A 27,750-nucleotide genomic window follows, 5' to 3' on the forward strand; every position below is an offset into this window, starting at 1 on the left:
ACGCGCGGCGTCACTTCCGGTGGACAGGACTTCCGGTGGGGGCGTGGCGGCGATAGCTCCAACCGCACTGCACGCAGGGGTCAGAGGCAGGTTGCAAGGTCGGCGCTTCCGCTTCCGGTCCACAGAGGAGGACACGGGAAGCGGTATTTAAAATGGAGAGATCTGCCAGCAAGCTGCGCTTTCAAACGAGCATGGAGGAAAGGTCTGCAGCAACGGTGGAAGCAGGCACCGCCAGCGCCGGCCAAGCTCAGGTAGGAGAGGTGCAGTGGTGCCTCTTTCTTCTTTACCATGTGAGCTTTTATTTTGGGGTTTCTTCTTTCCCTCCTTTTGGAGCCTGCCCTGTAGACTGAGTAACTGTTCCCAGTCTAACAGGATAAATATGCATCTGGGAGTCTTTCTTCTGATCCTTTTTGGTGTGGGTCACTGTTTTCTCCCTTGCAAAAAATCACTAGGTGGTGGTTTTTATTAGTGGTTATTGGGGATTCATGGTGGCTTTTTCTTTACTAGGTTAAAGCCACAGTGAAGACAAGAGCCCCAGCATCAAGGAAATGCCCTTCATGCAAAAATCCACTCGGAGATTCCTGGGTGAAGCCACTTTGTAAATCCTGTATTGCTGATCTGGTGAAGGAAGAGTCTAGTCAGCAGAATAGTGACTTCATATCCTCATTCAAAGAACTCACAGACACACTGTCCTCAGTTCGTTCCCTGTTATCCAGGACGCCACCTGTTCTGGTTCCCAACAGACGGGTGGAACATCTTCCCAGCCATCTTCATCTAAGTCTGCAGTGTCAAGTGATTCAGAAGATGAAGGGGAAAGTGCTCTCTGTTCCCTCAGGGATTCAGAGAAGGAAGAGGTGGCTAGATCTTCAAATTATCCTTGGAAGAAGTTGATGATTTGCTGGGGGCGAATTTACACCACGTTAGAAATCGCAGAAGAAAAGGTGCAAGTTTCAGTACATGACAAGATGTACCAGGGCCTTGAACAGACAAAACGCAGGGTTTTTCCTGTTCATAAAGTCCTTACGGAATCTATTGAGAAAGAGTGGAAGGACCCAGAGAGGGCCCCTTTTTTCTCTAAATCCTTAAGAAGGAGATTTTCGTTTGAAGAGGATACGGCGCATCTGTGGAACAAGAAGCCCAGAGTGGATGCTGCTTTTTCTCAGGTGTCTCGCCGCACGGATTTGGCGTTCAAAGACATGGGTGTTCTGAAAGACGCCATGGATAAAAGGGCAGATTCTCTCCTTTAAAAAGGCTTGGGATTCCTCTACGTCCAGCCTTAAGCCGGCCATGGCCTCCACTGTGGTAGCCAGAAATCTTGAGTGCTGGCTCCAACAACTTAAAGGGCATGTGGAGGCTGGAATAGCAAGGAAAGATCTCCTGGATTATTTTCCGCTGCTCCTAAAGGCAGTAAAATATATGGCCGATGCTTCTGCTGAATCTATTAAAATGTCCGCCAGGTCAGCAGCCCTTGTCAACTCTGCCAGGAGGGCGGTCTGGTTGAAAACCTGGTCGGGTGATTCAGCTTCTAAGGTGAAACTCTGTGGTTTACCTTTTGCTGGTGACTTGCTTTTTGGGCCAGAATTGGAAGCAATCCTTGACAGAACGGCGGATAAGAAGAAGGCCTTTCTGTCAAAAAAGAAATCGCCTCCTAAAAAGAGATTTAGTTCTGTTCAACAAACCAACAGAGGTTGTGAACAAGATCAGAGATCAAGATGGGCCTCCCAAAAAGGCAAAGGGAAAGGTGGAGTCCTCTTCAGACCACCTGACCAGGCGAATAAAAGCAAGTGACAGCAGTCTTCCAGTGGGAGGAAGACTGTTATGGTTCCTCCCACATTGGGAAGAGGTATCCGCAAGCCCCTTTGTGAGGAATATAGTGGCTCAAGGATACAAACTGGAATTTTCGGAGACACCTTCAAGCAGATTCTATGTTACTCCCCTTCCAAGGGATCCGGAAGAGGCTTCCTCAATGATGTCTCTTTTACAAGAGCTGATTCAACAGGAAGCGATTATCCAGGTCCCCAAGGGGCAACAAGGCCGCGGGTTTTATTCTCCGATTTTTCTAGTGAGAAAGCCCTCAGGCAAGTACCGGATGATCCTAAATCTAAATCCTAAAAAAATCCTGAACAGATCAATTCGGTACAAGCACTTCAGGATGGACACCATCTATTCAGTGACCAAACTGTTGTCCCCAAACTGTTTCATGGCATCCTTGGATCTGAGGGACGCTTACCTGCACATCCCAATAAATCAGGAGTGCCAGAAATTCCTAAGGCTGGCGGTCAATCTGGGGGAATCGGTCTGGCATCTACAGTTCAGGGCCCTCCCCTTTGGCCTCTCATCTTCTCCAAGGGTGTTTACCAAGGTGATGGCGGATGCCCTAGAGCCATTAAGGCTGAGGGGTATTTCCATTGTCCTTTACCTGGACGATCTGCTAATCTTTGCAGAATCCAAGAGCCAGGCATTGGTACACCTCCAGGAGACGCAGGACCACCTAGAGAGTCTGGGGTGGCTCATGAATTTGGAGAAGTCCAGCTTGATTCCATCTCAGCAGATACAATTTCTGGGATACAGAATAGATTCGGTCCTCCAGAAGGTATTTCTACCTCAAGAAAAGATTGTGAAGACTCAGAACGCAGTTGCCCGGTTGCAAACCAATCATCAAGTTACTGTCAGGTCGGCCATGGCAGCTCTGGGCTTGCTCACAGATCCCTGCAGTACAGTGGGCAAGGCTGCATTCCCGTCTTCTCCAGAGGGACATCCTGCAGAGTTGGTCATATCCGGAACATCTGGAGAAATCCATCAGAATCACCACGAAAGCAAAAAGATCTCTGTGGTGGTGGAGAAATTCCAGAAATCTGGAAGAAGGTCTGCAATGGACTTTCCAGACGAACAAACGTCTGACCACGGATGCCAGTGCATGGGGCTGGGGAGCCCACTTGGAAGGTCGGACAATGCAAGGAACATGGTCTAAAGCAGAGTCCAGGAAATCATCCAACTGGCGGGAGTTGAAAGGAGTTGAAAGCCATCCTTCTGGGTCTTTGGTCCTTTCAACAGACAGTCAAGGGCCATCATGTGCAAGTTCTGTCGGACAACATGACTGCGGTGGCCTATGTGTCAAAGCAAGGAGGCACAAGAAGCAGACAGCTATCAGACCTGGCAATCCAGCTACTCTCCTGGGCGGAGAAAAATCTGGCCTCTCTGACAGCGGTACATCTGAAGGGATCACAAAACCTCCTAGCAGATTTGCTGAGCAGGAGAAAGGTGTTGGAATCAGAATGGAGTCTGAACCAAGAGGTATTTACGCAGATTGTGGAAGCTTGGGGTCTTCCCCAAATCTGTTCGCTTGTCAACAGAACACCAAAGTCCAAAGATTCTTTTCCCTACACAGGGAGGATCAGGACTGGGGCTTGGATGCTCTAGCTCATCCATGGGACTTCCCTTTGTCTTATGCGTTCCCTCCATTCCAGCTGATTCCGTTGGTTCTCAAAAAATTCAGGGAAGAAAAGACCAACTTGATTCTGATTACACCTTTTTGGCCAAAGAGACCTTGGTTCGCCCTCCTGCTGAATCTTGCCTCAGAACCTCCCTGGAGACTCCCGTCCAGGAGAGATCTTTTGACACAAGGGAACCTGGTGTATCCAGAACTGGACCGCCTACAACTGACAGCGTGGTTACTGAGGAAGACCTCTTAAGAGCCAGAGGCCTGTCGGAAAAAGTTATCTCTACCCTTCTCTCCAGCAGGAAGAAGGTGACTAGGGATATTTACATGAAAGTCTGGAGAAAATATAACTTCTGGTGTTCCAGTAAGAATTTGGAATTAAAGAATTTAGTTTCAGTGCTAGAGTTCCTCCATGAGGGAATGGAGAAAGGACTAGCAGCGAGCACTCTAAAAACGCAAGTAGCGTCACTTTCAGTTTTTTTCGAAAAGACTTTGTCCGAAGAGACTCTAATCATTAGATTTTTCAAGGCATTAGGCCAATAGCCCTTAAAGTATTTCCCGAATGGGATTTGACCATTGTGTTACAAGGTCTGACTAAGTTTCCTTTTGAACCTTTAAAAGAGGCTTCTCTGAAGAATTTAGTTTTGAAGACTATCTTTTTGATAGCAATAACCTCGGCTAGAAGGATCAGTGAGATCCAGGCCCTCTCAGTTTGACCCTTTTTTGACAATTTTTGCAGATCGAGTAGTCCTAAGAACGGACCCAGCCTTTCTAACAAAGATTTCTTCATCTTTTCATAGATCACAAGAAATTGTCTTACCAACCTTCTCCTCAACTCCTAGTAATACTCGGGAAGGATCCTTTCATACCTTGGACGTGAGGAGATGCTTACTTCAGTTCCTCCTGGTAACTAGGAATTTAGAAAGACAAACACATTATTTGTCATCTTCTCAGGGTCCCGTATAGGAGAAAAAGCATCAAAGAGCACTTTCGGCAAATGGCTCAGATGGGCAATTGGACAGGCTTATATAGCTCAAGGAGAAGAACCTCCAGAAGGCATCTTGACGCATTCTACAAGGTCTGTGGCAACCTCATGGGCTGAAAGAGCCGGTGCTTCGCCTGATCAGATCTGCAAGGCAGCTACCTGGTCCAGCTTTTCAACCTTTATTAGACACTACAGGTTGGACTTGTTGTCAGCTCAGGATCAAGCCTTCGGCAGAAAGGGTTCTGCAGGCAGTGGTCCCACCCTAAGTGTAAGTTACTCGCTTATCCTCTCCAGGTGCTGTCCTGAAAGGCGACCTGAGAAAACCTTAGTTACTTACCAGTGACGGTATTTCTAAGAGCCTTTCAGGACAGCAGCAGCTACCCCCCTTGGTTTTGTTTATAATATAATTTGTAAATGTTTAACCTGTGGTAGTTGTTTATGTTAGTTTTCCAGCATGTCGGAGGCTACTCTATGACTGAGGCATGGTGGAAGAGGAGGAGTTTTTATTTGCAGTGTTTCCTGTGGATTGGGTGGAGCTGCGCTCTCTCCAGGTGCTGTCCTGAAAGGCTCTTAGAAATACCGTCACCGGTAAGTAACTAAGGTTTTTTCCTATTTTGTTATTTTCTGTTCCTGTGAGAACTACAATCAACTGCTGGACTGGGCGACGGACTGGATATTCTAGATCCTTATGCTCCTCCTAGTCCAGCCAGCATGTGTGTGCAGACCTCCGCTCTGCACTAGGTCGGCCGTGACATAGCCCCACTGGACGGGGGCTTGCCTGTGAGTTAAATGTCTCGCAAGGGCACATACGACCTGGACTAGGCCTGAGACGCAGCGTGCCTCCTTGTCCGCAGCACCCCCATTCCGATGGAGAGGTGGTCTGCCTGGAGCGGTGCCTACCCAATTCCATGGTATGGTAAGTAGTGGCCTTTCGGAGTTTAGGTGGCCATGTTTTTGGAGCCTTGTGGGCAGTGACTGTGGTGGTGAACCTCTAGTACTGACTCCTGGACTTCCTCTTTCTCTCTGATCGCCACATGGTGTACAGCATCTGGCACTCTGCTCTGGGGAGTCCCTGTGGGTGCCTTGTGGCTCTCCCTCTCTCTCTGCTATAGCAGGAGTTAAGTTGTGCTCGGACCTGTGGTGCCGCTAGCGCAGCGGCGCGGGTGTCACCTCCCCCCCTCTGATGGCATCTCAGAGACGGCGGGTCCTTCTGGGTCCCAGTCCACCCTGTCTGCAATTGTGGCGGCTTTGAATTCCTTAGTCTCTAAGGTTGATATGGTCCCGCAAAAACAGACCAGCAAAAAGCGTCCACCACTTTCACCTGCCTCCTCTGTCTCCTCAGATTCTGAGTCTGATCTGGCCGCCTGCTTTGACAAAATTTTCGCGAGTCAGTGGGGCTGCCCTAAACGCAATGTGGCAGTTCCTAAAGCGTTTCTCTAGAAGGTACCCCTTTGAGGAGTCCCTGTTAAAGTGGACGGTCCCACCTGTGGTGGATTCCCAGATTTCCAGACTGAACAAATCCACTCTAATTCTGGTGGAGGAGTCTCCGGCTTTTAAGGACCCTTTTGATAGGGAAGTGGAGACCTTGGTCCCCCACATGTTTACTATGGCTGGTTCAGTCCTTAGGCCGGTGTTCACCATTGCCTTGGTGTACCAGACCTTGACGGAGTGGGCTAAGCTTTTGCGCCAGGATCTGGAGGGGGGGGGACATCTTCCCCCTGCTTTTGCGGGGCTAGCGGACCAGTTGATTCGGGGGTTCGTTTATTTGTAATGCGGCTCCCTTAGTTTCTCGGCTGTCCATGACAGTGCTCCTTTGACGCATGATATGTCTGAAATGCTGGTCTGCGGACCAAGCTTCCAATAAGGCCTTATCGAATCTCCCCTTTGTGGGGGATCGTTTGGGTCTTCCCTGGATGAAATCATTAAGAGAGTCACAGGAGGGAAGTACTCTTCTCCCACAGGCTTTCGGGGCAAGGAGTCTTGTCGCAGACGTGGTCCTTTTTCTCAGCTCATAAGCGGCTTTTTCGTCCCTCAGAGTCTCAAGACAAAGGATCCAAATCCGTTAGGACCGTCTCCGGAGGTTCCAAGAGGCCCCGGCCTGGTAAGCTACGAGCAGGTGCTTCCAGACCTGCAGACAAGCCCTCTTCTGCCTGAAGGGGTGCCCTCCCCAGAATCTGGAGTGGGGGAACGTCTTCATTTTTTTTCTGGACCGGTGATCTCTCTTATTCAAGACAGGTGGGTCCATGAGCTGATTTGGTCTGGTTACAAGATCGAATTTTGGTCTTATCTTCCAGAGGTTTTTTTTCCTTCCAACCAGCGTTTTTCCCCAGACCACCTCTTTGGGGCTGTACAAGATTTGCTACTACAATTGATGATTGTACCGGTTCCAAACTCTGGACATTTTTGGGGTTTTTATTCAAACCTGTTTACGATTCCCAGCAAGAAGGCAAAGTTCGGTCGAAGCCCTGAACCACTTTGTTCGGGTACAGAAGTTCCAGATGGAGTCTGTTTGTACGGTAGTGGCATCCCTTCATCAAGGGGATCTTCTGGCCTCTATCGATATCAAGGACGCTTACCTCCATATCCCAATATATGTCCTGCATCAGCGCTTCCTCTACTTTACCGTTGGCGAGGAACATTATCAATTATTGGCGTTACCTTTTGGTCTAAGCTCCTCGGGTATTCACAAAAGTGTTGGCCCTGGTGTTAGCTTTGTTGCAACAGCGGTACTGGGTTACCTGGACAATCTTCTGCGAGCAGAGTCTCAGACTGCTCTAAAGGACAACCTGGACATCACTGTGCGGATTCTGCAGGAGTTCGGTTGGACATTGAATTTCCAGGAAGTCTGCTCTGGTTTCATCCACCAATTTGGACTATCTGGGTTGTACTCTGGACTCGGACTCAACCAGGGTGTTTCTTCCACTGGATAAAAATATAACAAAAACTAGCAGCGCAAAAAAATGTATGATAAATAATATTGCATATAATAAATGTGCTATAATTCAATTAAAACAAATTAATCAAATAAAGAGACCGGCAGCATACACTTAATGTGCCTACACCTCACAATCAAAGTAAAATAAACCAAAAAATAGTGATGCGCCAGTCAAAGAAGTGCACATATGGTGATTCACAAACTCAAAAGTCAGTGTCCATAAATAATGCATACATCTCAAGTGTCAATATAGTAAATTAATCCAAAGGTAAATCTATTCCCATGTGTCCAAAAGAATAATCAGGTGCAAACGTAAATACGTGCTTCTGTGAACAGTGAAATCCCACCACCAGGTGAATCAGTCTCTCACCTCCACTACAGACCCAGAGATGGGTCAGTAACAGCGTTAGTAAAGCACTGAGATCTTCGGATCACATAGGCTTTAAACAGCATTTCACCTCCAGAGCGATTACCAGCGCATAATACATATAGGGAACAAAATGAACAGATCTAGTGCTCTCTGAAATGTTCAGCAAGCTACTTTATTCAATTCATAAGAGTATTACTCACAAGGGTGGCGCTTCCGCAGCGCATAGCAGTCAGCATATAGTGTAAACAGGAAGAGATGGCTTGCAGCACGCAGGCTCCGCCCCCTATACCCGTGACATTGGCGCCTCACCGTGGGTGTTGACTTCTTCAGTAGGGGTCAGTAGGGGTGGTCCACCCCTATTTTTTGGTTTATCTTCCACTGGATAAGCTCCAGAAGTTGCAGGATTCGACTTCTGTTGTCCAGCAGTCAGCCGTCTCTCAGGACTTGCATGCGGGTGCTGGGCCTGATGGGGTCTATCTTCAAGGCGGTTCTGTTTGAACAGTTCCACACGAGACCTCTGCAGAGAGAGAGATTCTTGCTAAGTGGGACAAGAATCCACAGTCTCTAGACAATCTGATTCTGCTAAGCCGGAGTACGAGAGGGTCCCTGATTTTGCTTTTCGACAGGGAAAATCCTTCCTTCCCCTGTACTGGACGGTGGTCACCACAGATGCCAGCCTTCTCGGGTGGGGAGGTGTCTTGGGCACAGAATGTGTCTTGGCCACGGGGTTTGGACTCTGGAGGAGTCCAGACTACCGATCAATGTACTGACTTTGTCTGGCGTTATGAGTAAGCGACCCATAGAGTCGGGAAACGCGTTAACCGTGTCCATGTCAGTTCGATGCACTGTTGTTTTCTACGGAATAAACACTTCAAGTTGATCTACCTTTTGAGTGCGGTCACTTTTTCTCTTTGGATATTTACTGACTTTGTCTGGCCCATTGGACGGTTTGTCTTCAGGGGTGTCCGGTACGGATTTAATCCGAAAAGGCCACGGCCATGGCATATGTCAATCACAAAGGGGGCACAAAAAGTGTCCTAGCTGTTTGGGAAGTAGCAGGCTTTCTAAGGTGGGCAGAACGTTTTGTTACAGATCTCTCTGCTGTGCATATTCCAGGGGTGGAAAATTGGTAGGCTGATTACCTCAGTCGACAGGCCTTGTGGACCAGGGAGAATGGTCCCTTCATCTGGAGGTGTTTCATCAGCTATGTCTCCGGTGGGGGAACTCCCGAGGAGGACCTGTTGGCCTCTCGTCTCAACAAGAAGGTGCAAAGATTTGTGGCAAGGTCTCTGGATCCTCTAGCAGATGCCACAGATGCACTGGATGCTCCTTGGGACCATTACCATGTGATATACGCTTTTCCCCCTCTAAAACTTCTGCCAAGACTTCTGCAGAGGATCAAGGCAGAAGGAACTCCAGTCAGACTAGTGGCCCCAGACTGGCTTGCCGGTCTTGGTACGCGGATCTAGTACGGCTGGTCACCGATGTCCCTTGGCGACTCCCTCTCAAAAAAGACCTATTTTGCCCAAGGGCCGATCTTTCATCCTGCTTAACGGTCACTGGCTTTAACGGCTTGGCTGTTGAAAGCAAGGTGCTGAAGGATAGAGGTTTGTCTGACTGGATGATTCCCACACTGTTAAAAGAAAAAAATAGAAAATCTACCAATAGGAAGATTTACCATTGTAAAAGTTGTACATTGCGTGGTATGAGTCTCTGGGTTAATTTTCGGTGGCTCGATTTTTGGCATTCCTCCAAAGAGGTGTGGAACAGCGCCTGACCTTGGCAATTTTTCTTTCAACGTCCTTTTGGCTACGCATTTCTTGATTTGCACCTTTGTTCAGGGGGTTCACCACTTGGCTCCACCTGTGCGGTCTCTGTTGCCTCCATGGGATCTCAATTTGGTACTGTCAGTTCTTCAGAAACTGCTGTGACGAGACCAATCTCGCCACTGGGCGTTGGAGAAGCCTGGTTGCTTGCCTCCTGCAATATGACTATGGACCTAGGGGCTTTTACCCCTTTAAGACTGTATTTGGGCATGAAAATGTGCCTGCGGTCGGTCAGAAAAGGACTTCCGTCTAACTTTTTAACCCCTGGAGGGATTTCTATGATTTTTGGTTATGTTTGCATTTGAAGTAGGGCTGGGCGATAAAACGATACCGATATGTATCGCGATAGTGACATTTTCGATAGCAATAAAAGACTGTGAATGATAAAACGAAAAGTCCGCTCCGACGGGTTTAAGCTTTAAAAATGGCGCCACCCGTCGCATACGTGTCACCGCGCACGCGCCGCCGCTCGGGAGAGGCCGGGAATAGCCGAAATTACACGAGCGGTGGCGGCGCGTGCGCAATGACGTGGCGGCGCCGGGAGGCGCCATTTTTAAAATGAAGGCGCCTCTGGAACAGGTAAGTGAAACAGCTTCACTACCTGCCATTATGCAGGGCTGCGGACACACTACAAGGGATGCAGTGCTGCGGGCATGGTCTACCTGTACCATGCCCACAGCACTGCATCTCCTGTAGTATGCCCACAACCCCGGATCCTCTTGTACCATGCCAGTACCCTGCATTCTCCTGGACCATGCCAGTACCCTTCATTCTCCTGCACCATGCCAGTACCCTGCATTCTCCTGCACCATGCCAGTACCCTGCATTCTCCTGCACCATGCCAGTGCCCTGCATTCTCCTGCACCATGCCAGTGCCCTGTATTCTCCTGCACCATGCCAGTGCCCTGCATTCTCCTGCACCATGCCAGTGCCCTGCATTCTCCTGCACCATGCCAGTCACCCTGCATTCTCCTGTACCATGCCCGCCGCCCTACATTCTCACCCTAGGGTCCTTATTTTAAATGGGTAATAAAAAATATCAATAATTATCAATATCGACCGATATGAAACACTGATATCGTGATACAGTTTTCAGCCATATCGCCCAGCCCTAATTTGAAGTATGCTGATTCTGAAAATGTAAGTTTTATTTGAATGTGATGCATATTTTAGAAGTTATGAAAATGTTGCTTTTGGTCTGAGGTGGCTTTGCATTCACCTATTGTCGGGTGTGCTAAGTATTCCTGTTCCATTCTTACATGCTAATGACTTTGCATTGTTCTGGCCAGGTGGCTAGATAATTAGTTTAGTGTTGTTTTGTGCCTGTTTACAAATCTATCTGCATATGCTAATGCAATGAGACTCACATTATCTGATAGTGTATATAATGTGTTTGTGTGGATTTAAGCCTTGTCTCGTTCTTGGGGGGATTCACTGTAGGCTGTTGGAGACTGATTGCTAGGAGTGTAAGCGGATGTATGCTTTTCCTGTTCGTCTGCTAGCAGCTATTCGTGAGGTTCCAGGTTGGAGTGCTATTTTGTATCCAGTTCGGGAGTTTGGTGTCCTGCAAGTAGCTGTGCCTGTCTCTCAGAAAGGGGCATATCGCCTAAACGGATTTTAACCCCTTGTCTGCTGAAACGGTCCGTTACAACCGCCTTTTGAAAAGATTTGCGAGATTCCTCTGCTTTCATTGTTCAAGAAGGTAGCCTTGTTGTTGGCAATTACGTCTGCATACAGGGTGTTGGAGCTTGCAGCTTTGTATTGTCTTTCACCTTATTTGGTGGTTCACAGCGATAAAGTGGTGCTTCACCCTTGTTAGTCGTTCCTTCCTAAGGTTGTCTCTAAGGTTTCCGTATGAATGAAGACATTGTGTTGCCTTCCCTGTGTCCTAAGCATTCTACGAGGGCACTTAGTGCCTCCTGGACCTTCCGCCATCAGGCGTCAGTGATGCAGGTTTGCAAGGTTGGCCACTTGGTCGTCTGTTCGCATTTTCACAAAAAATTACATGGATGTGTTGGCATCTGCGGATGCTGCTTTTGGCCGCAAGGTTTTGCAGGCTGCTGTTTGAGAGGACTAGTCCTCTTTTGAGGGTGTATGGTGTGTTTTTTATTTATTTAATTTTTTTTTCAGGTGAGCTCCAGTTGTTCCTGGTTGGGTAGGTTGTGTCCGTCACTAAACGAAAGAGAAAATTGTGTGTAGGACCCACTGAAAATGGGGTACTTTGATGCAGTGGTGGACTTAAGCACAATATGGCCATATGGTATGACTAAATTCCCATATTTACTTATTAGGAGCAGGTGTTTTTAAGTAGCCTTGCAAGATTTGAAAGCAACTTTTTTTTTTTTTTTTTTTTTTCTTTTGTATGTGTGCGCTATTCTCTATGATTCTGGAGCTGTGTCTGTCAATGAACTGCCGTAGGCATTCAGTTTTGTTGCAAGCAGTGTCAGAAGAAAAATAACCCAACTCAATAGAGGGGTGGGTGCTGTGTCCATCAATGAACATCAGAGAAAAGGATTTTACAGTAAGAAAAATCCATTTTTTTCCAGCAACCATACTCCAATGCACCCCTAGAGCCCCTGAGGAAGCTTATAGAGCAAAATGCGTTGAACGAGGCTCCTCTCCTTGCTTTGCCTGATTATGTGATACTACACTCACTCACGATGTAGGATGTAGTGATTGGGTCACCAGAGATCTTAATTATAATGTGATAAGCATGATAGCCAAGTAGGCTTGAGTTCCAGTCTGTCACGTTCTTGAGAAAGATGTGATTGTACCGATCAGAGTTTGCTCAATGAAGTTGAATGGAGGGAACTTGTATAAGAAGAGCCAAAGACTGGCCTGGGAGCCCCTAAGGTCAGACTATTCCAGGGAAGGGCCCACGTCCGGGGTTTTTTTGGTGGGGACAATTTACTCGCCATACCACGGCACCAGGTGGGCGCCATTCCGAAACCGATCACCCCCCACCCGGGATGGGTGTGCTGTAAGCCAAGGGGAAGCTGTGACTCAGGGCGTTCCAGGTGTTAAAAAAACAGTTGTTCCTGGTTGGCTAGGTTTAGCCTTTGGGATTTTTTTCTGCTGTTTTTTTTTCCCCCACCCCTCATGTTTTTACACTGCTTTGGGACATCCCAATGGTCAAGAAGATTCTGGAGCTGTGTCCGTCACTAAACGAAAGAGAAAATTTGGATTTTTGCCTGACTGTAAAATCCTTTTCTCTGATGTTCATTGACGGACACAGCACCCACCCCTCTATTGAATTGGGTTATTTTTCTTCTGACACTGCTTGCAACAAAACTTAATGCCTATGGCAGGAAGTGGGAGTATACCCCCTGGGACTGCCCCATGGGCGTGGTAAAGCTTTTCCTTGCCTAGTGTCCTACTCCTGTAGGGGGCAGCATTACCCAATGGTCAAGAAGATTCTGGAGCTGTAACAAACAACATATTGGGGGCCACACCCTAAACACACATTTTTAAGGTTGGTGCTGCTATAAAGACCAATATACAAATTGAACCATAGAGAATAGCGCACACATACACAAAAAAGTTGCTTTCAAATCTTGCAAGCCTACTTAAAGCACCTGCTCTTAATAAGTAAATATGGTTATTTAGTCACACCATATGGACATATTGTGCTTAAGCCCACTACTGCGTCAAAGTACCTAATTTTCAGTGGGTCCTACACTATTCATAGAAAAGATAAATTTCACTTCTCGAAACCATGGGGCATACTCACTCCTTACATGGGAGAGGTTTGCTAGCTGCAGATTCCTCTGCTAAAACTGCAATATAAAGGGACCCCTCCTATGATTACTCACAAGTTGACAATGATAATGAGGTACTGGTGTGGGAGAGTGGGGTGCTCCACCTGGAAGTCTGGTCAGGACTCAACATGTAACAAACAAGATATTGGGGGGCACACCCTAAACACACATTTCTAAGGTTGGTGCTGCTATAAAGACCAATATACAAATTGAACCATAGAGAATAGCGCACACATACACAAAAAAGTTGCTTTCAAATCTTGCAAGGCTACTTTAAAAAACCCTGCTCCTAACAAGTAAATATGGGGATTTAGTCACACCATATGGCCATATTGTGCTTAAGCCCACCACTGCGTCAAAGTACCTTATCTTTTCTATGAATAGCGTAGGACCCACTGAAAATGGGGTACTTTGACGCAGTGGTGGGCTTAAGCACAATATGGCCATATGGTTTGACTAAATTCCCATATTTACTTATTAGGAGCAGGTGTTTTAAGTAGGCTTGCAAGATTTGAAAGCAACTTTTTTTTTTTTTTTTCTTTTGTATGTGTGCGCTATTCTCTATGATTCTGGAGCTGTGTCTGTCAATGAACTACGATAGGCATTCAGTTTTGTTGCAAGCAGAGGGGTTGGATTCTGTGTCCATCAATGAACATCGGAGAAAAGGATTTTACGGTAAGAAAAATCCATTTTTTTTTTCCAGCAACCATACTCCAATGCACCTCCTAGAGCCCCTGAGGAAGCTTATAGAGCAAAATGCATTGAACGAGGCTCCTCTCCTTGCTTTGCCTGATTATGTGATACTACACTCACTCTGCTTTTTGTAAGAAATTACCATGCCCTGGAAAATATATAAACGATGTAGGATGACATTGGGTCACCAGAGATCTTAATTATAATGTGATAAGCATGATAGCCAAGTAGGCTTGAGTTCCAGTCTGTCACGTTCTTGAGAAAGATATGATTGTACCCATCAGAGTTTGCTCAATGAAGGTGAATGGAGGAAACTTGTATAAGAAGAGCCAAAGACTGGCCTGGGAGCCCCTAAGGTCAGACTATTCCAGGGAAGGGCCCACTTCTGGGTTTTTTTTGGGGGGGATAATTTACTCACCATACCACGGTACCAGGTGGGCGCCATTCCGAAACTGATCACCCCCCACCCGGGATGGGTGTGCTGTAAGCCAAGGGGAAGCTGGGACTCAGGGCGTTCCAGGTCTTGTGCGTCCCAGCGAGACGGTCCACTAACAAAAACCTATTAGATGGGCACCTTACAGACCACAACATAAAGGGGTATACAATGTACAGTTAACATCAAACACACACACACACACATCATAGGTTGAACTGGATGGACTGATGTCTTTTTTCGACCTCTCTATGTAACTATGATGAGCAAGAACTTACCCCTTAGGGAGGGGCCACTGCCTGAAGGACCTTACATCCACACGCCTGATCTTTGCTTGAAAGCAGATCCAGGCTTCACAAAAGGTAGAGTAGCTGGACCATGTAGTGGCTGTGCAAATTTTTCCTGCTGAAGTACCAGCTTTTTTTGCCCATGATGCCTTCTGCTTGAAAAGTTGTCACCTGTGGGTGAAGAACTGGCCCCTGCAAGATCAAATCCTCCCTCTCTGGGAGATGGACTGGAGGGACTACAGACAGGTACTGCAACAGCGAGAACCATGGCATCTTTGGTCAGAAGGGGGTCACTGGAATCTGTCTGGTTCTTTTCAAGAGGATTTTAAGGAGTACTGCTTGGAATTAGCCTAAGCAGGGGAAAAGCAAAAGAGACTGAACACCCACAGACTGGTGAAAGCATCTATTCCCACTGCCTGATTTCCTGGGAGAACTTTGTGACTTTGCAGTTCTCCTGGGATCTGAACAGATCTATCTCCGGTGTTCCCCACCTTTAAATGATGGCTGCAAAAACCTCTTGACTGAGAGACCATTCATCGTGACATAGTCGCTAACGACTGAGGAAATATGCTAGTGAGTTCTGTGACTGTTGGCATTAGATCACTCCCAGTAAAGTATAGACTTTCTGACCTGCCCAGTAGTACCACAAGTACCAGCGGGCCCAGAGATTACTCTGAACAAAGACACTCGTAGCGTTCAATTGCTCAAAGCCATCTGACTAAAGATTTATTTTTACACAGCTTATAAGGTAAACTTTTCAGAACATAAGAACAATGGAAATACAGATACGCCTCCTTGAAATGTTCCCACAAATATACATTGTATCATGCTGCAAAAAGAAGGAAGAGTAATTTAGCCTTGTTTCTCACCAGAAGCCAGCTGTGTACAAACTGTACAGCTATTGTTTCTCAGGAAAGACAAGATAAGGGGGCCACAAGAAGAATAAACAGTTCTAACTAATAATTCTATCTCGTTCTAAGCAAAATACATGAGACACACTTATTTCAATGTTCACAAAATGTTGGCTAAAACAAAATGGAAGGACTCTTGCTAAATTCTCTTTCAATCCCCTCTTGAAAATTATGAATTTATTTACAATGATTTTCTCTTATTATGCTTACGGTGTCATCAAGGGACAAACTGTCTCCTTGGTAATTAAAACAGAGGTGGGCGACATTAGTCCTTTGGGCTTCCTTGTTATACAAAAAGGACCCACCCTGCCCACCTAAATGATAAGATTCTTTCTTTTATCCTTAAATTGCTTTACATAACCTTTATAGTCTAAGGAAGAGGGTGAAGTGTGCGGTAAGAGGGTGGTTTTATCTAGTCCTGCAACATTACTGTGTATACATGGATATATTGTCTATACCTTTACTAAGCATTTTCTTAAAGCAGGGTACCATACAAAGCATGATGATACCGATTATAATAATAATTCCTAACTATACCAAAGCTTGCTTCCAACTGTTAAATCACCTAAAATACTGGTCCCAAGGGCTGTCCATGCCAAAATTCTTAATGGCCAGAGTGACCTTACCTCTGGGGCCATGTAATGTAAGGAATGTAAGTACAACATCTATCTACTTTATCAATATGTATACAGGTATCACCCTTTTTCTACAAGGATCATATCCAGAGCCATTCTATTCTGGAATGTCATCTGGGAGATAGCTTCTAGTTGCTCTTGAAACATGAACATGTTTCCCTATAAAGCGATATCTCTTTTAGGGATGCACCGAAATGAAATTCTTGGCCCGAAGCCGAAGCCGAATAATAATAAAATGCTTGGCCGAAGGCCGAATACCGAACGCGGTGTTTCGCATTTTCTAACATAAAATATGCCCATTAGCGTGCCCCTTAACATAAAATATGCCCATCAGAGTGCCCCTTAACATAAAATATGCTCATCAGAGTGCCCCTTAACATAAAATATGCTCATCAGCATGTCCCTTAGCATAAAATAAGGGGCACGCTGATGGGCTCATTTTATGTTAGGGGGCACTCTGATGGGCACATTTTATGTTAGGGGGCACTCTGATGGGCACATTTTATGTCAGGGGGCACGCTGATGGGCACATTTTATGTCAGGGGGCACGCTGATGGGCACATTTTATGTTAGGGGGCACTCTGATGGGCAAAACAAAACATTTAAATCAGCATTGCTCTTAACATAAAATATGCCCATTAGCGTGCCCCTTAACATAAAATATGCTCATCAGCATGTCCCTTAGCATAAAATAAGGGGCACGCTGATGGCCACATTTTATGTCAAGGGGCACTTTATAGGGCACTGTGGCAACAACATATGGCAGTCTGCACACTAATGCTTGTGCAGCTGCCAGCAACTGTATTCTTCTCTCCCAAATGTGCTCAGCTGCACATCACATACCTCTATAACTGCAGCCAGAGCCAAATGCCGCGAACAGGGGGGGCGGGGCGTGGACCAAGTGTGAAGGAGCCGCCAGTCAGGAGCAGGGGGCGGGACGCGCGCGTGACGTCACACCCCCCTACGCGGCCGGACAGGACACCAGCGGGAAGGGCGAAGCGAGCCGCGGTCAGGGTGGAAGCTACAGAGAATGCATACATATCAGAGGGTTACTGCAGAGGACATAATAGAGGACCACGAGCCGCAATGAGGTGAGAGACATTGTTCGGCTTAAATTATTCGGCCTTTTGATTTATTCGGCCGAACACCGAAAGTGCCATTTTCCCTATTTTCGGCCGAATAATGTTCGGCCGCTGATTATTCGGTGCATCCCTAATCTCTTTCATGGCGTCTAGCCTGTAAGTATTGTATATACATATGAGGAGTGGGTGTAACACATTTTGCTAAGCATACCATAGCGCACTTGACAAATGCATACAAAAATAAAATGAAAACTACCACTAAGACTATGCTGGTAGCGATCCCCTTTAACCATACTAAAATACCTGATCCCGAGAAAAACTCATCCCATGAATTGGTAAGGCCTGAATTCTTCTTAAGCTCAACCGAAAAACTCTCTAGCTTTCGGAAAGCTAATGTGACCTTTCCATTGGGACCAGTATTACTGGGGATGTATGTGCAGCATGTACCTATTTTCTTTATCATGTGACAGACACCTCCTTCCTCTGCAAGCATCATATCTAACCTGGGTAAATGGTGATAGATCCACTGGGCCTAGATTTTTTTAGTTATAATGGGATATTCCTTTTTTCCATGTTTCACAGTTAGACTGGTTACTAGAGGTATTGGTAAGAAAAGTTTCTACATTCTCAGGGATGTTAAGGGGCACCGTACCTAAGTGCGGCCTAGCTCCTCCACAGACATAACAATCTGACATGTTATGTGAGCTAGCACTATACCTCATCCATTCTAACCATAAGTTTACATCAGAGAACCTTGTCTCTATGGCCATAGTATCCTCAAAAGTGGGATCTGCTATAGCTACTATTTCTCCCAGTCTGCACACGGGGCCTTAAAGGATTCGTCTCTTGTACCTGTGATGGCCATTCAGAAGAGCCATACATATCTCTTAGCTGAAAAGGCTTTCTGAAGCTAGTGTACCCTGATCTTCACCAGATACCCAAAACGTAAGTTCCACTATCTTCTGGGCTAGGATTTTCTATGGTCAGTCTAAATTGCTTGGGAACATGTTTAACAATCGTCATTCTGCTTATGTGTTTTGCTAGTAGTAGGTTTGTACTCCTAATCGTCTCCTGTGTTCCAACCCACTGATCCCCAATAGTCACAATTGTCTCCCCAATATTTGTCCGTGACACATATAAATACAGTTCCTGGGCCTAATCTTCCATCATTATACCAAAATTGTGTCATGGGAGGGTGAACTGTGGGACAGGGCTCTTTTATTCCTTTTCTGAGGCATCTCTGATACTATGTCTGGGCTGGTGACTGTAGGGGTCCCACAAATTCCTCCAAGGGGCCCCAGATCCGCTGGGTGATATATACAGTTAGTTATGTGACTCAGGTTGGGATGAACACTAAAAATACTAGTGCCATCAACAAAATCCACAGCTTGCCAAAGTTCCTTTCTATGAATACAGTCATTTTGCTAATTTCAGAGACTATAACACATTATTATTAATATTAAAGCTGGACCTAATTCAAAGCAGGCATCCCCATCCAGGAATAATCTCCCGATTGAGGATGCGTGCCACCGCGTGGGCATCTCCCTTTTGTGCTCCTAAAAGCTTCTACTCATCTGCTGAACATGTCCACTATTAACTCTTGTTTCTACCCTGTGTTGGGCTTATGTGTGAAATCTATTTGTAGATGTTCATGTTTGGCCTTATGTGTTTGTTTGTGTTTTTCCTAATACAGGTGATGCACCTAGCAACATATGCTTTCACTAATTTAGGCCTGTAAATGCAAAACAACTTCAGTAATACTTCATATGTTCTTTACCACCCCCTGCCCCCTGTGTCCTATTCCATCATACTAGGCAATAGACAGTGGGGCGCTAGCTGCGGGGATACAAGATCTCCCCTCTTTAGAAAAAGGCTATTCTCAACTTTTTTCTAAATCATCACCTAATTCCTTAAACCTGTTCTGTAGCATGCGTTTGTAGCTCTAATAATGTGTGATCTTTTGGCCTGGAGCAGGAATCTACAAAAACATCCTCTGCTCCCTCTATGGCTTTCCAGATATATTATGTCTATACAATCATGTTGTGGTGTAACACACCCTTTAATCCCAGTAACCCATTTAACACTGTGGCCTACCAAGGGCAAATTATGTGGCCATCCCTATTACCATCTCACAAGATGCTATGTGCTATGTTTGGAGTCACTTCAGGCATGCCTTTAGACCTGGACTGCGACCATCTTTAGACAAAAACTATAGGGCAAAGTCTACCACCATACTCCTGGGCAAGTACACCTGTCATGGTCTTACAATTGTCCCTTGCATAAACACAAAACATTTTTCCATGATTTGGGAGGCCCAGTGCAGGCGCTACAACCATAGCATTTTTTCAGATACATAAAGGCATTCAACATTTCTGGACCTTTGTCTTGTCTCAAAATGTTGTCATAGAATAGGAGCAGTCGCATCCATTGCAATCAATGATCCTGGTTCAGTGGGCTGGCAAGACCCACTGTGGGCTGGCAAGACCCACTAGAGCCGCAGCTCTTTTGTGACTGATTCTCCTTTCCCCCTCTGTGAGAACAAAACCAAGGTAAACAACACTTTCCTGGCACCATTGTCATTATTCCTGTGACACTTTGTGTCCACATACATGTACATTTCTCAATAAACTCACTTGCTCTGACTGGCCTCCACAGAGGGACTACATATGTTATCCACATATTGTAGTGGGACTGACGCATGAGCAGGTGTCCATCCCCTCTTGCGTGGTCTGGAGAACTATAGAGCAGACTACTGAACTGTCTACTTAGCCCTGAGGCATTTCTACACCAGGTCAGTTATCTGGACCAAAAAACAAGAAACAAAGATGGCTGTGTCTCCTCGTCCACTAGGACGCTAAAAAAAAAAAACGCATTACTTCAACCAATCACTGTAAAGTGGGTAGCATCGGATGGTATTGCTATCAGTAGAGATGGCACATCAGATACCACTTGCATACTACAATTACATAAAACTAAAACAATCAGATAAAACTAAAAACTTTTTTGGCTCCATGCCAATCTTACTAAAAACTTTTGGCCTCGTGCCAATCTTACAAAAACCTGACCAGAGGTTCCCCTCCTTCAATAGAGGACACCCCTAAAATATCACTCAAAAACTGTAATCAGATAAAAAGTTAATCTGATTTGAAACTTTTGGCTCGGTGCCAATAGGGTTCAATGGTATCACTAATTGCGGTAACCCTTCCTGTCCAAAAATAAATTCCATAATTATAACAGGAGCAAAGATATTTACGTTTGAACCCTTTCTTGGCAAGTAGACAATTTTTTAAAATTTTGCGCCAGAGCTCCCTTTTACATAGGAACCCATTTGCAAAATGTAATTTTCCATTATCTATGATTTTATAAAAAATAACTTCAAATTATCCTGCCGACTATGGCAAACGATGTTTTGCCTGATAACTGTTTTTATTCATTATTATTACTCTTCCCAGAGGTTCCTATGCTTTATGCACAAATGTATAAATGGCAAAACTCCAAAAATTCCATAAAAAAATTATTGCATATGTGTGGGAATGCTGGGACCCATAGGCCCACAAGCTCCCCGCAAGAAGTGACCCCCCTCCCTAGGAATGTGGAAACCACCCCTCCCTAGGAGTGTACCAACTTCCAGGTCAACATCGCAGCTTCAAACAATTATGTATGTCTAGCTTGGAAAATGAATATTTAGAACAACAAAAAAACAGGGGCGCAGTGGGGTACAGGGGCTTTTAGTACAATTTAAATGTACCTTCGGCCGAGAATCTGTCGAATGTATGCCTGATTTCATCCTCTCTAACAAACTAAGCGGGCACCTAGGTATTATTCTGAAACCGTGACAAATGATTGAGTACTCTCCTGACTCATCTACAATTGGTAAAGGGGGGGTTCTAAATGTCTTGGTGGGGATCCCATTAATTGCCGTTGGAGGTTCGGCTTCCAATGTCTCTCCATTCCAGAATTCTTGTTATATGGAGCTGCAAATCGCTCCACAATCCACGAGAACCGGAAGATTTCATGCCATCTACACAAAGTGAAATCATAGGCAGTTGTTGATGATTGAGAGACAGTTGATGATTGAGAGACACAAGGGGAAATGCCGGGTCTCCACCTTCTGGGCACCATCATTGTTGCGGATGTTGGGGCTGCCAGTTAATGTTAAATTTAACTCTAGGCTTCTGTTGCTGTGGCTGGTCAGCTGCGGATGAATCACCGACACAATGGTCCTCATAAGGGCAGTCCCTTTTTGAAGTGATTTGGATCCCCACAGCCTATTCTGAGAATGCCCTGCTCTGCCCCTGAATCCCCCCCTGCCTCTTGCACTTTAATAGCGATCCCTAAAAGGGTGTCTGAAAATGTGTAACAACGGACTGTTTCTCTCTGGGGAGATCAAAACATCCCGCTGCATCCTTTTCTGTTATGGCTTCCTGGAAACCATCCATGTCTTTGTTTGTCCAGTCTGAAACTTGCTGTTTCACAATTCACATGTATTGGGACTTTAAATTATTGATAAATGTCTGAATCATGAGACTGTGCCATTCCTTGGTGACCCTTAAACCCAAAATTCCAGGACGGTTTCACTTGACTTCTGCTTACAGGCGATTGCTGTGGCAAGTGAAGGATATAGACTAGCAATGGGGGCACCAGGGGCAAACGGGGGTGGACATCCCGAATGACCCAGATGTGGTTTTTCTGTATTTGAGCAGAATCTCAGTTTCTCCACGGCGTGGAGACCTAGAGCTTGTTTGCCTTTCAGAACGGAAGGATTGGGAAGACAAGGATTTCGGGCACACTATATCAATAAAATCAATTTTTATTTAAGACTCAGATAAAATCAAAAATCATACAACAAGCATGTGTTGAATAAAAAAGAACCTATAATAGGTCCATAAGGTAATGTATACATGGTTCGCAATAGATGAGATCACAATTTTCATACAGAATAATGTAAAAGATGTTAACAATTTGAACAGTAAAAAATACTTCACATCAGGAGATTCCTGCTGACGGATACCCGAAAACACGAGGTGCCGCCCAACCGGGTCAACTGATGTCGTATTCAAATATTCACCATAATATGTTTAGTGTTTTGCTCAACATGTTTCGCTTTGTTTCAAAAAGCTTCGTCTGGAGCTATTACTAGAATTTTCTGTATATTGAGACACAAGTCTAAACATCCTTGGTAAATAACGAGGAGGATTGCTGTGGGCTTACAGGAGACTCATGTAATATTGAGTAGTCGTTTAGAAAATGATAGGGATAGTCTGATTCTAATCGATAGCCATGAGACTGAATACTTGCTATATTTCAGGTCCCAGCAGATAAGACCCAGCAAGGTAAATACCCACGTTGAGCTCCTGTTCACCTACACAGACTTCCTCCCCGGATGGGAAACCGCCACCATGAAATATAGCAAGTATTCAGTCTCATGGCTATCGATCAGAATCAGACTATCCCTATCGTTTTCTAAACGACTACTCAATATTACATGAGTCTCCTGTAAGCCCACAGCAATCCTCCTCGTTATTTACCAAGGATGTTTAGACTTGTGTCTCACTATACAATATACAGAAAATTCTAGTAATAGCTCCAGACGAAGCTTTTTGAAACAAAGCGAAACATGTTGAGCAAAACACTAAACATATTATGGTGAATATTCGAATACGACATCAGTTGACCCGGTTGGGCGGTACCTTGTGTCTTCGGGTATCCATCAGCAGGAATCTCCTGATGTGAAGTATTTTTGACTGTTCAAATTGTTAACATCTTTTACATTATTCTGTATGAAAATTGTGATCTCATCTATTGCGTACCGTGTATACATTACCTTATGGACCTAATTATAGGTTCTTTTTTATTCAACACATGCTTGTTTGTATGATTTTTGATTTTATCTGAGTCTTAAAATTAATTTTATTGATATAGTGTGCCCGAAATCCTTGTCTTCCCAATCCTTCCGTTCTGAATAATTAAGGAGGGGGCACCACCTAAAATACATTATATATGCCCAGAATGCTGCTGTCTGAAGGCATATTTCTTTAATAATTCTTTGCCTTTCAGGTTACCTTTCGGCCTTTTTGTCCTCTTGTCTGTTTTATTAATCTCTATCCAGATTGCTAAATTATCGACCCAAGGGTCTCTATATGTATATCCACCCGATACCCGGGCGACATATACTTTGCTGTCTCCCCTGGTTCGGGTGGGGGGATGTTCTTAGACTGACTTTTCCCCATTCCCAAGGATATCACAAATATCTCTCCTTGACAGAGAATACGGACAGATTACAAAGCTTTCTTTTCTGTGATATACCTGACTCTTAACCACTTAAGCCCCAGAAGATTTTACCCCCTTCCTGACCAGGCCCTATTTTGCGATTCGGCACTGCCTGACTTTAACGGACAATTGCGCGGTTGTGCGACGCTGTACCTAAACTAATTTGACGTCCTTTTTTTCCCACAAACAGAGCTTTCTTTTGGTGGTATTTATTAAACCTGTACGATTTTTTGATCATCCGCTATAAACAAAAAAAGAGCGTAAATTTTGAAAAAATAACAATATTTTCACATTTTTCTATATGAAATTCCCCCCCCCCCCCCCAAAAAAAAGTAAAAATTAAAATGTTTTTAACATTTTTGGCCAATTTGTATTCTGCTACATATGTTTGGTAAAAAAAATCGCAATAAGCGTATTTTGATTGGTTTGCGGGAAATATTTTTGACGTTTTTTTTTTTTTTTTAACGAGTAATGGCAGCGATCTGCGATTTTTTTTTTTTTTTTCTTTTTTTTTGCAGGACTGCGACATTGCGGCGGACAGATCGGACCCTTGACGGACATTTTTTACACTTTTGGGGGTACCAGTGACATTACTACAGTAATCAGTGTTATACATATGCACTGTTACTGTAAAAATGACACTGGCAGGGAAGGGGTTAACTTTATTGGAGAAGGAGGGGTTAAGTGTGTTCCTAGGGGCGTGTTTCTAACTGTGCAGGGATTTGGCTTTTCATGTAACAGCAGAGATCTACGATCCTACATAGCAGGACCGTATGATCTCTGCTGTTACACAAGGGAAAATGACAGGCGGCTTTGTTTACATTAGCCGCCTGCCTTTCTCCCTCTGTAACTGACGATCGCGAGTGACCGGCGGACATCGGGTCTGCCGGTCACTTGCTCGGAGGTGACCGTGAACAAGCAGGGGCGGGAGCGCGCCTCCGGCGGCGCGCGCTCACCCCCTATTGGCTCACAGGCGAGTGACGTACCCATACGTCACTTTTTCCTGCACGGGGCTGACCGCCGCAGTATATGTACTTGCGGCGGTCGGCAAGCGGTTAATATCTCCTAGGCTAAAACCTTCAATACATTTTACATAACAATGTACATTAATTCTTAATACTTTAACTTTAGGTAAACCGTCCTGAAATAATAACCTCTACCTTAATTTACTTCCAGGAATATTACTCACCAAATATTCCCGGCCATTTACATAACAAAGCAATAAACAAATACCAACATTCTCTCATTCAATTAAACATATCTCAAGGATTTACACATTCACATAATCACTTGTTACTTAGTAACCCTTTATGGTTTCAAAACCCTCCCTCAAGCCACTTATGTATTTTTAAATTGAGTCTTGACCAATACCTCCCAGGTACAGTGGCTATCAAGAAAGTTTTCCTACCATTACAGACAAACAATGCAAATTATCCTATACTTCTATGCGACAGAAAAGAATAAGCAATGGAGAGAAAAAGATCTGAGTCTCGTGGATTACAAATGGTCAGTCAATTTTCACAGTACCGTTTATAATATTTCAATATAGATCCCATCTATGTCTATTATAGGTTTCCACAACCTATCAGGTCACTCAGGACCTGGGACCCTCCCAGGGCCTCTTTAGTTTTCCCCAAACACTTATCAAGTCTATACAGCCAACAGGTATTACTCTAGACCAGTGGTCCCCAACTCCGGCTCCCAGGGCCCACCAATAGGCCAGACCCCAAGTATTACCTTGGGGAGATGCAGACTAGAGTACTACAATCACTGAGCAGCAAATTACATCACCTGGGATGTATTTCAGTTATCCTGCAAACCCGGCCTGCCAGTGGGCCCCCGAGGACCACTGCTCCAGACCATATGGTCGTTGACCCAGAGGTCACGGCAAGGTAAAGGGAAAATTTCAACACTTACCGGACATGGGCGTTGTTGACCATCTCGGTGGGACCTCCATTACTGTTGGCATTAGATCACTCCCAGTGAAGTATAGACTTTCTGACCTGCCCTGGTAGTACCACAAGTCCCAGTGGGCCCGGAGATTACTCTGAACAAAGACACTCGCAGCATTCAATTGCTCAAAGCCATCTGACTAAAGATTTATTTTCACACAGCTTATAAGGTAAACTTTTCAGAACATAAGAACAATGGAAATACAGATACGCCTCCTTGAAATGTTACCACAAATATACATTGTATCATGCTGCAAAAAGAAGGAAAAGTAATTTAGCCTTGTTTCTCACCAGAAGCCAGCTGTGTACAAACTGTACAGCTATTGTTTCTCGGGAAAGACAAGATAAGGGGGCCACAAGAAGAATAAACAGTTCTAACTAATAATTCTATCTCGTTCTAAGCAAAATACATGAGACATACACTTATTATTTCAATGTTCACAAAATGTCAGCTAAAACAAAATGGAAGGACTCTTGCTAAATTCTCTTTCAGTGACCTCTTCAGATATATGGCTGAGATTGAGGCTAGCATCTGCTCGGCCCAAGAAAAAATGGTGACTGCGATTGCCTGTAGAGGTGGACTCCTTGTTCCCCCCTGCTTGTTGATATATGCAACGGTGGTCACATTGTCCAAGCAAATCTGGAGATGAGAGCCCTTCAGATCCGGCTGGAAAGCATCAATTGCCCTCTGGGCTGCTAGCAGCTCCCTTTGAATTTAAGACATCCAAACTTCTGAATGTTGTGATCTTTGAAATGTACGTCCAAGAGTCTTTTAAAATAACCCATACTCCCCGCAGTTACCACCATTTGTGGAAGAGAGTTCCACAATCTTATTGCCCTTACTGTAAAAAAACTCTTGCGTAGCATGAGGTTAAATTGCTTCTCCTCTAATCGCATTGTGTGGCCACGTGTTCTCTTACATTCCTTGCAACTGAATCGTTTTTTTTCTATGCTGAGATCACCATTGAGGTATTTGTAAATTGCTATCATATCTCCTCTCAGGCGTCTCTTCTCTCCAATCTCCTAATCAGTTTTGTTGCCCTTCTCTGGACTCTCTCCAGTTCCAACACATCCTTTCTGAGGATTGGCAACCAGAACTAGACAGAGCACTCCGGATGTGGCTGGTCTATGGTTTTATAAAGTGATAGGATTATTGCTTTATCTCTGGAATAAATCCCCTTCCTTATGCATGCTAATATTCTGCCGGCTTTGGCAGCTGCAGCTTGACATTGAATACTATTGATTAGTCTATCTTCTACTGAGACTCCCAGATCTTTCTCCATTCTTGATTTCCCCAGAGGTTCCCCCCTAAAGCGTATTTTGCATTTATGTTTTTAGTCCCCAATCGCAGTACCTTACATTTCTCCACATTAAACCTAATTTGCCAAGTAGTTGCCCACTTTGTTATTTTGTTCAGGTCATTCTGTAAGATTTCTATATCTTGATGAGAAGTTATTGACAGAGGGGTGGCTGTGGACGTAGTATACTTGGATTTTGAAAAAGCGTTTGCAACAGTTCCCCACACACGGCTTATGTGCAGGGTAAAGTCTACAGGCTTGGAAAGATCAGTTTGTAACTGGATAGAAAATTAGCTAAAAGATAGAATTCAGAGATTAGTGGTTAATGATTCTCACTCTGAATGGTCTAAGGTTGTCAGTGGTGTACCCCAAGGTTCAGTGTTGGGTCCCTTACTTTTTTTTTTTTTTTGACTTTCAAAATGCAGTTTATTGGAAAAACAAACTTAAGTACATAGTCCAGCAGCAGAAAACAAAATAGTAACACACTGAGCAGAAGAGCATGTGAGATACAGGAAGAAACATCATATCAATACAGGAAAATGTAGGAGCAAACAACAGTAACGATATGGAACATCAACCCCAAGGGAGACAACCCATAAAAACAAAGAACATCACTTAAACCGAGATCCCAAACCCAGCCCCACAGGGGAAAACCACCCACTAACACGACCATGGGGTGAGGCAAGCGGGGGGGGGGGGTGGTTTCACAACTGACCAGTGCGGGAGTCCTCCACCCAGCAGCCCCACACCTTATCAAATTTTTTGTGTCAACCGGTCCGAGAGTTTAGGGGAGGACAATTTAGGGTTGTCCAAAATAGCATCCCAGTCAGAGTTGTCCAATTGAGGGACGTCAGAACTCTACTTGCGTTTGTAGAT

The 27,750-nt window shown here is 44.9% G+C and overlaps 1 protein-coding gene across 1 annotated transcript in view; it reads left to right on the top strand.

The window, feature by feature from the left end:
• Positions 1-3,093: 3,093 nt before the first annotated feature.
• SERHL2 (serine hydrolase like 2) overlaps positions 3,094-27,750 on the top strand; it is a gene marked incomplete at both ends in the record, with an annotated part of 881,593 nt that continues 856,936 nt past the window's right edge. Inside the window, 2 exons of the mRNA XM_082266295.1 lie at positions 3,094-3,294; positions 6,460-6,525. Of these exons, the coding sequence (XP_082122421.1) occupies positions 3,094-3,294; positions 6,460-6,525 (267 nt within the window). The remainder of the gene's footprint in view (positions 3,295-6,459; positions 6,526-27,750) is intronic.

This window comes from Pelophylax lessonae (genome assembly GCF_965119305.1).
Source record: "Pelophylax lessonae genome assembly, chromosome: 8".
In the NCBI taxonomy this organism is placed as follows: Eukaryota; Metazoa; Chordata; class Amphibia; order Anura; family Ranidae; genus Pelophylax; species Pelophylax lessonae.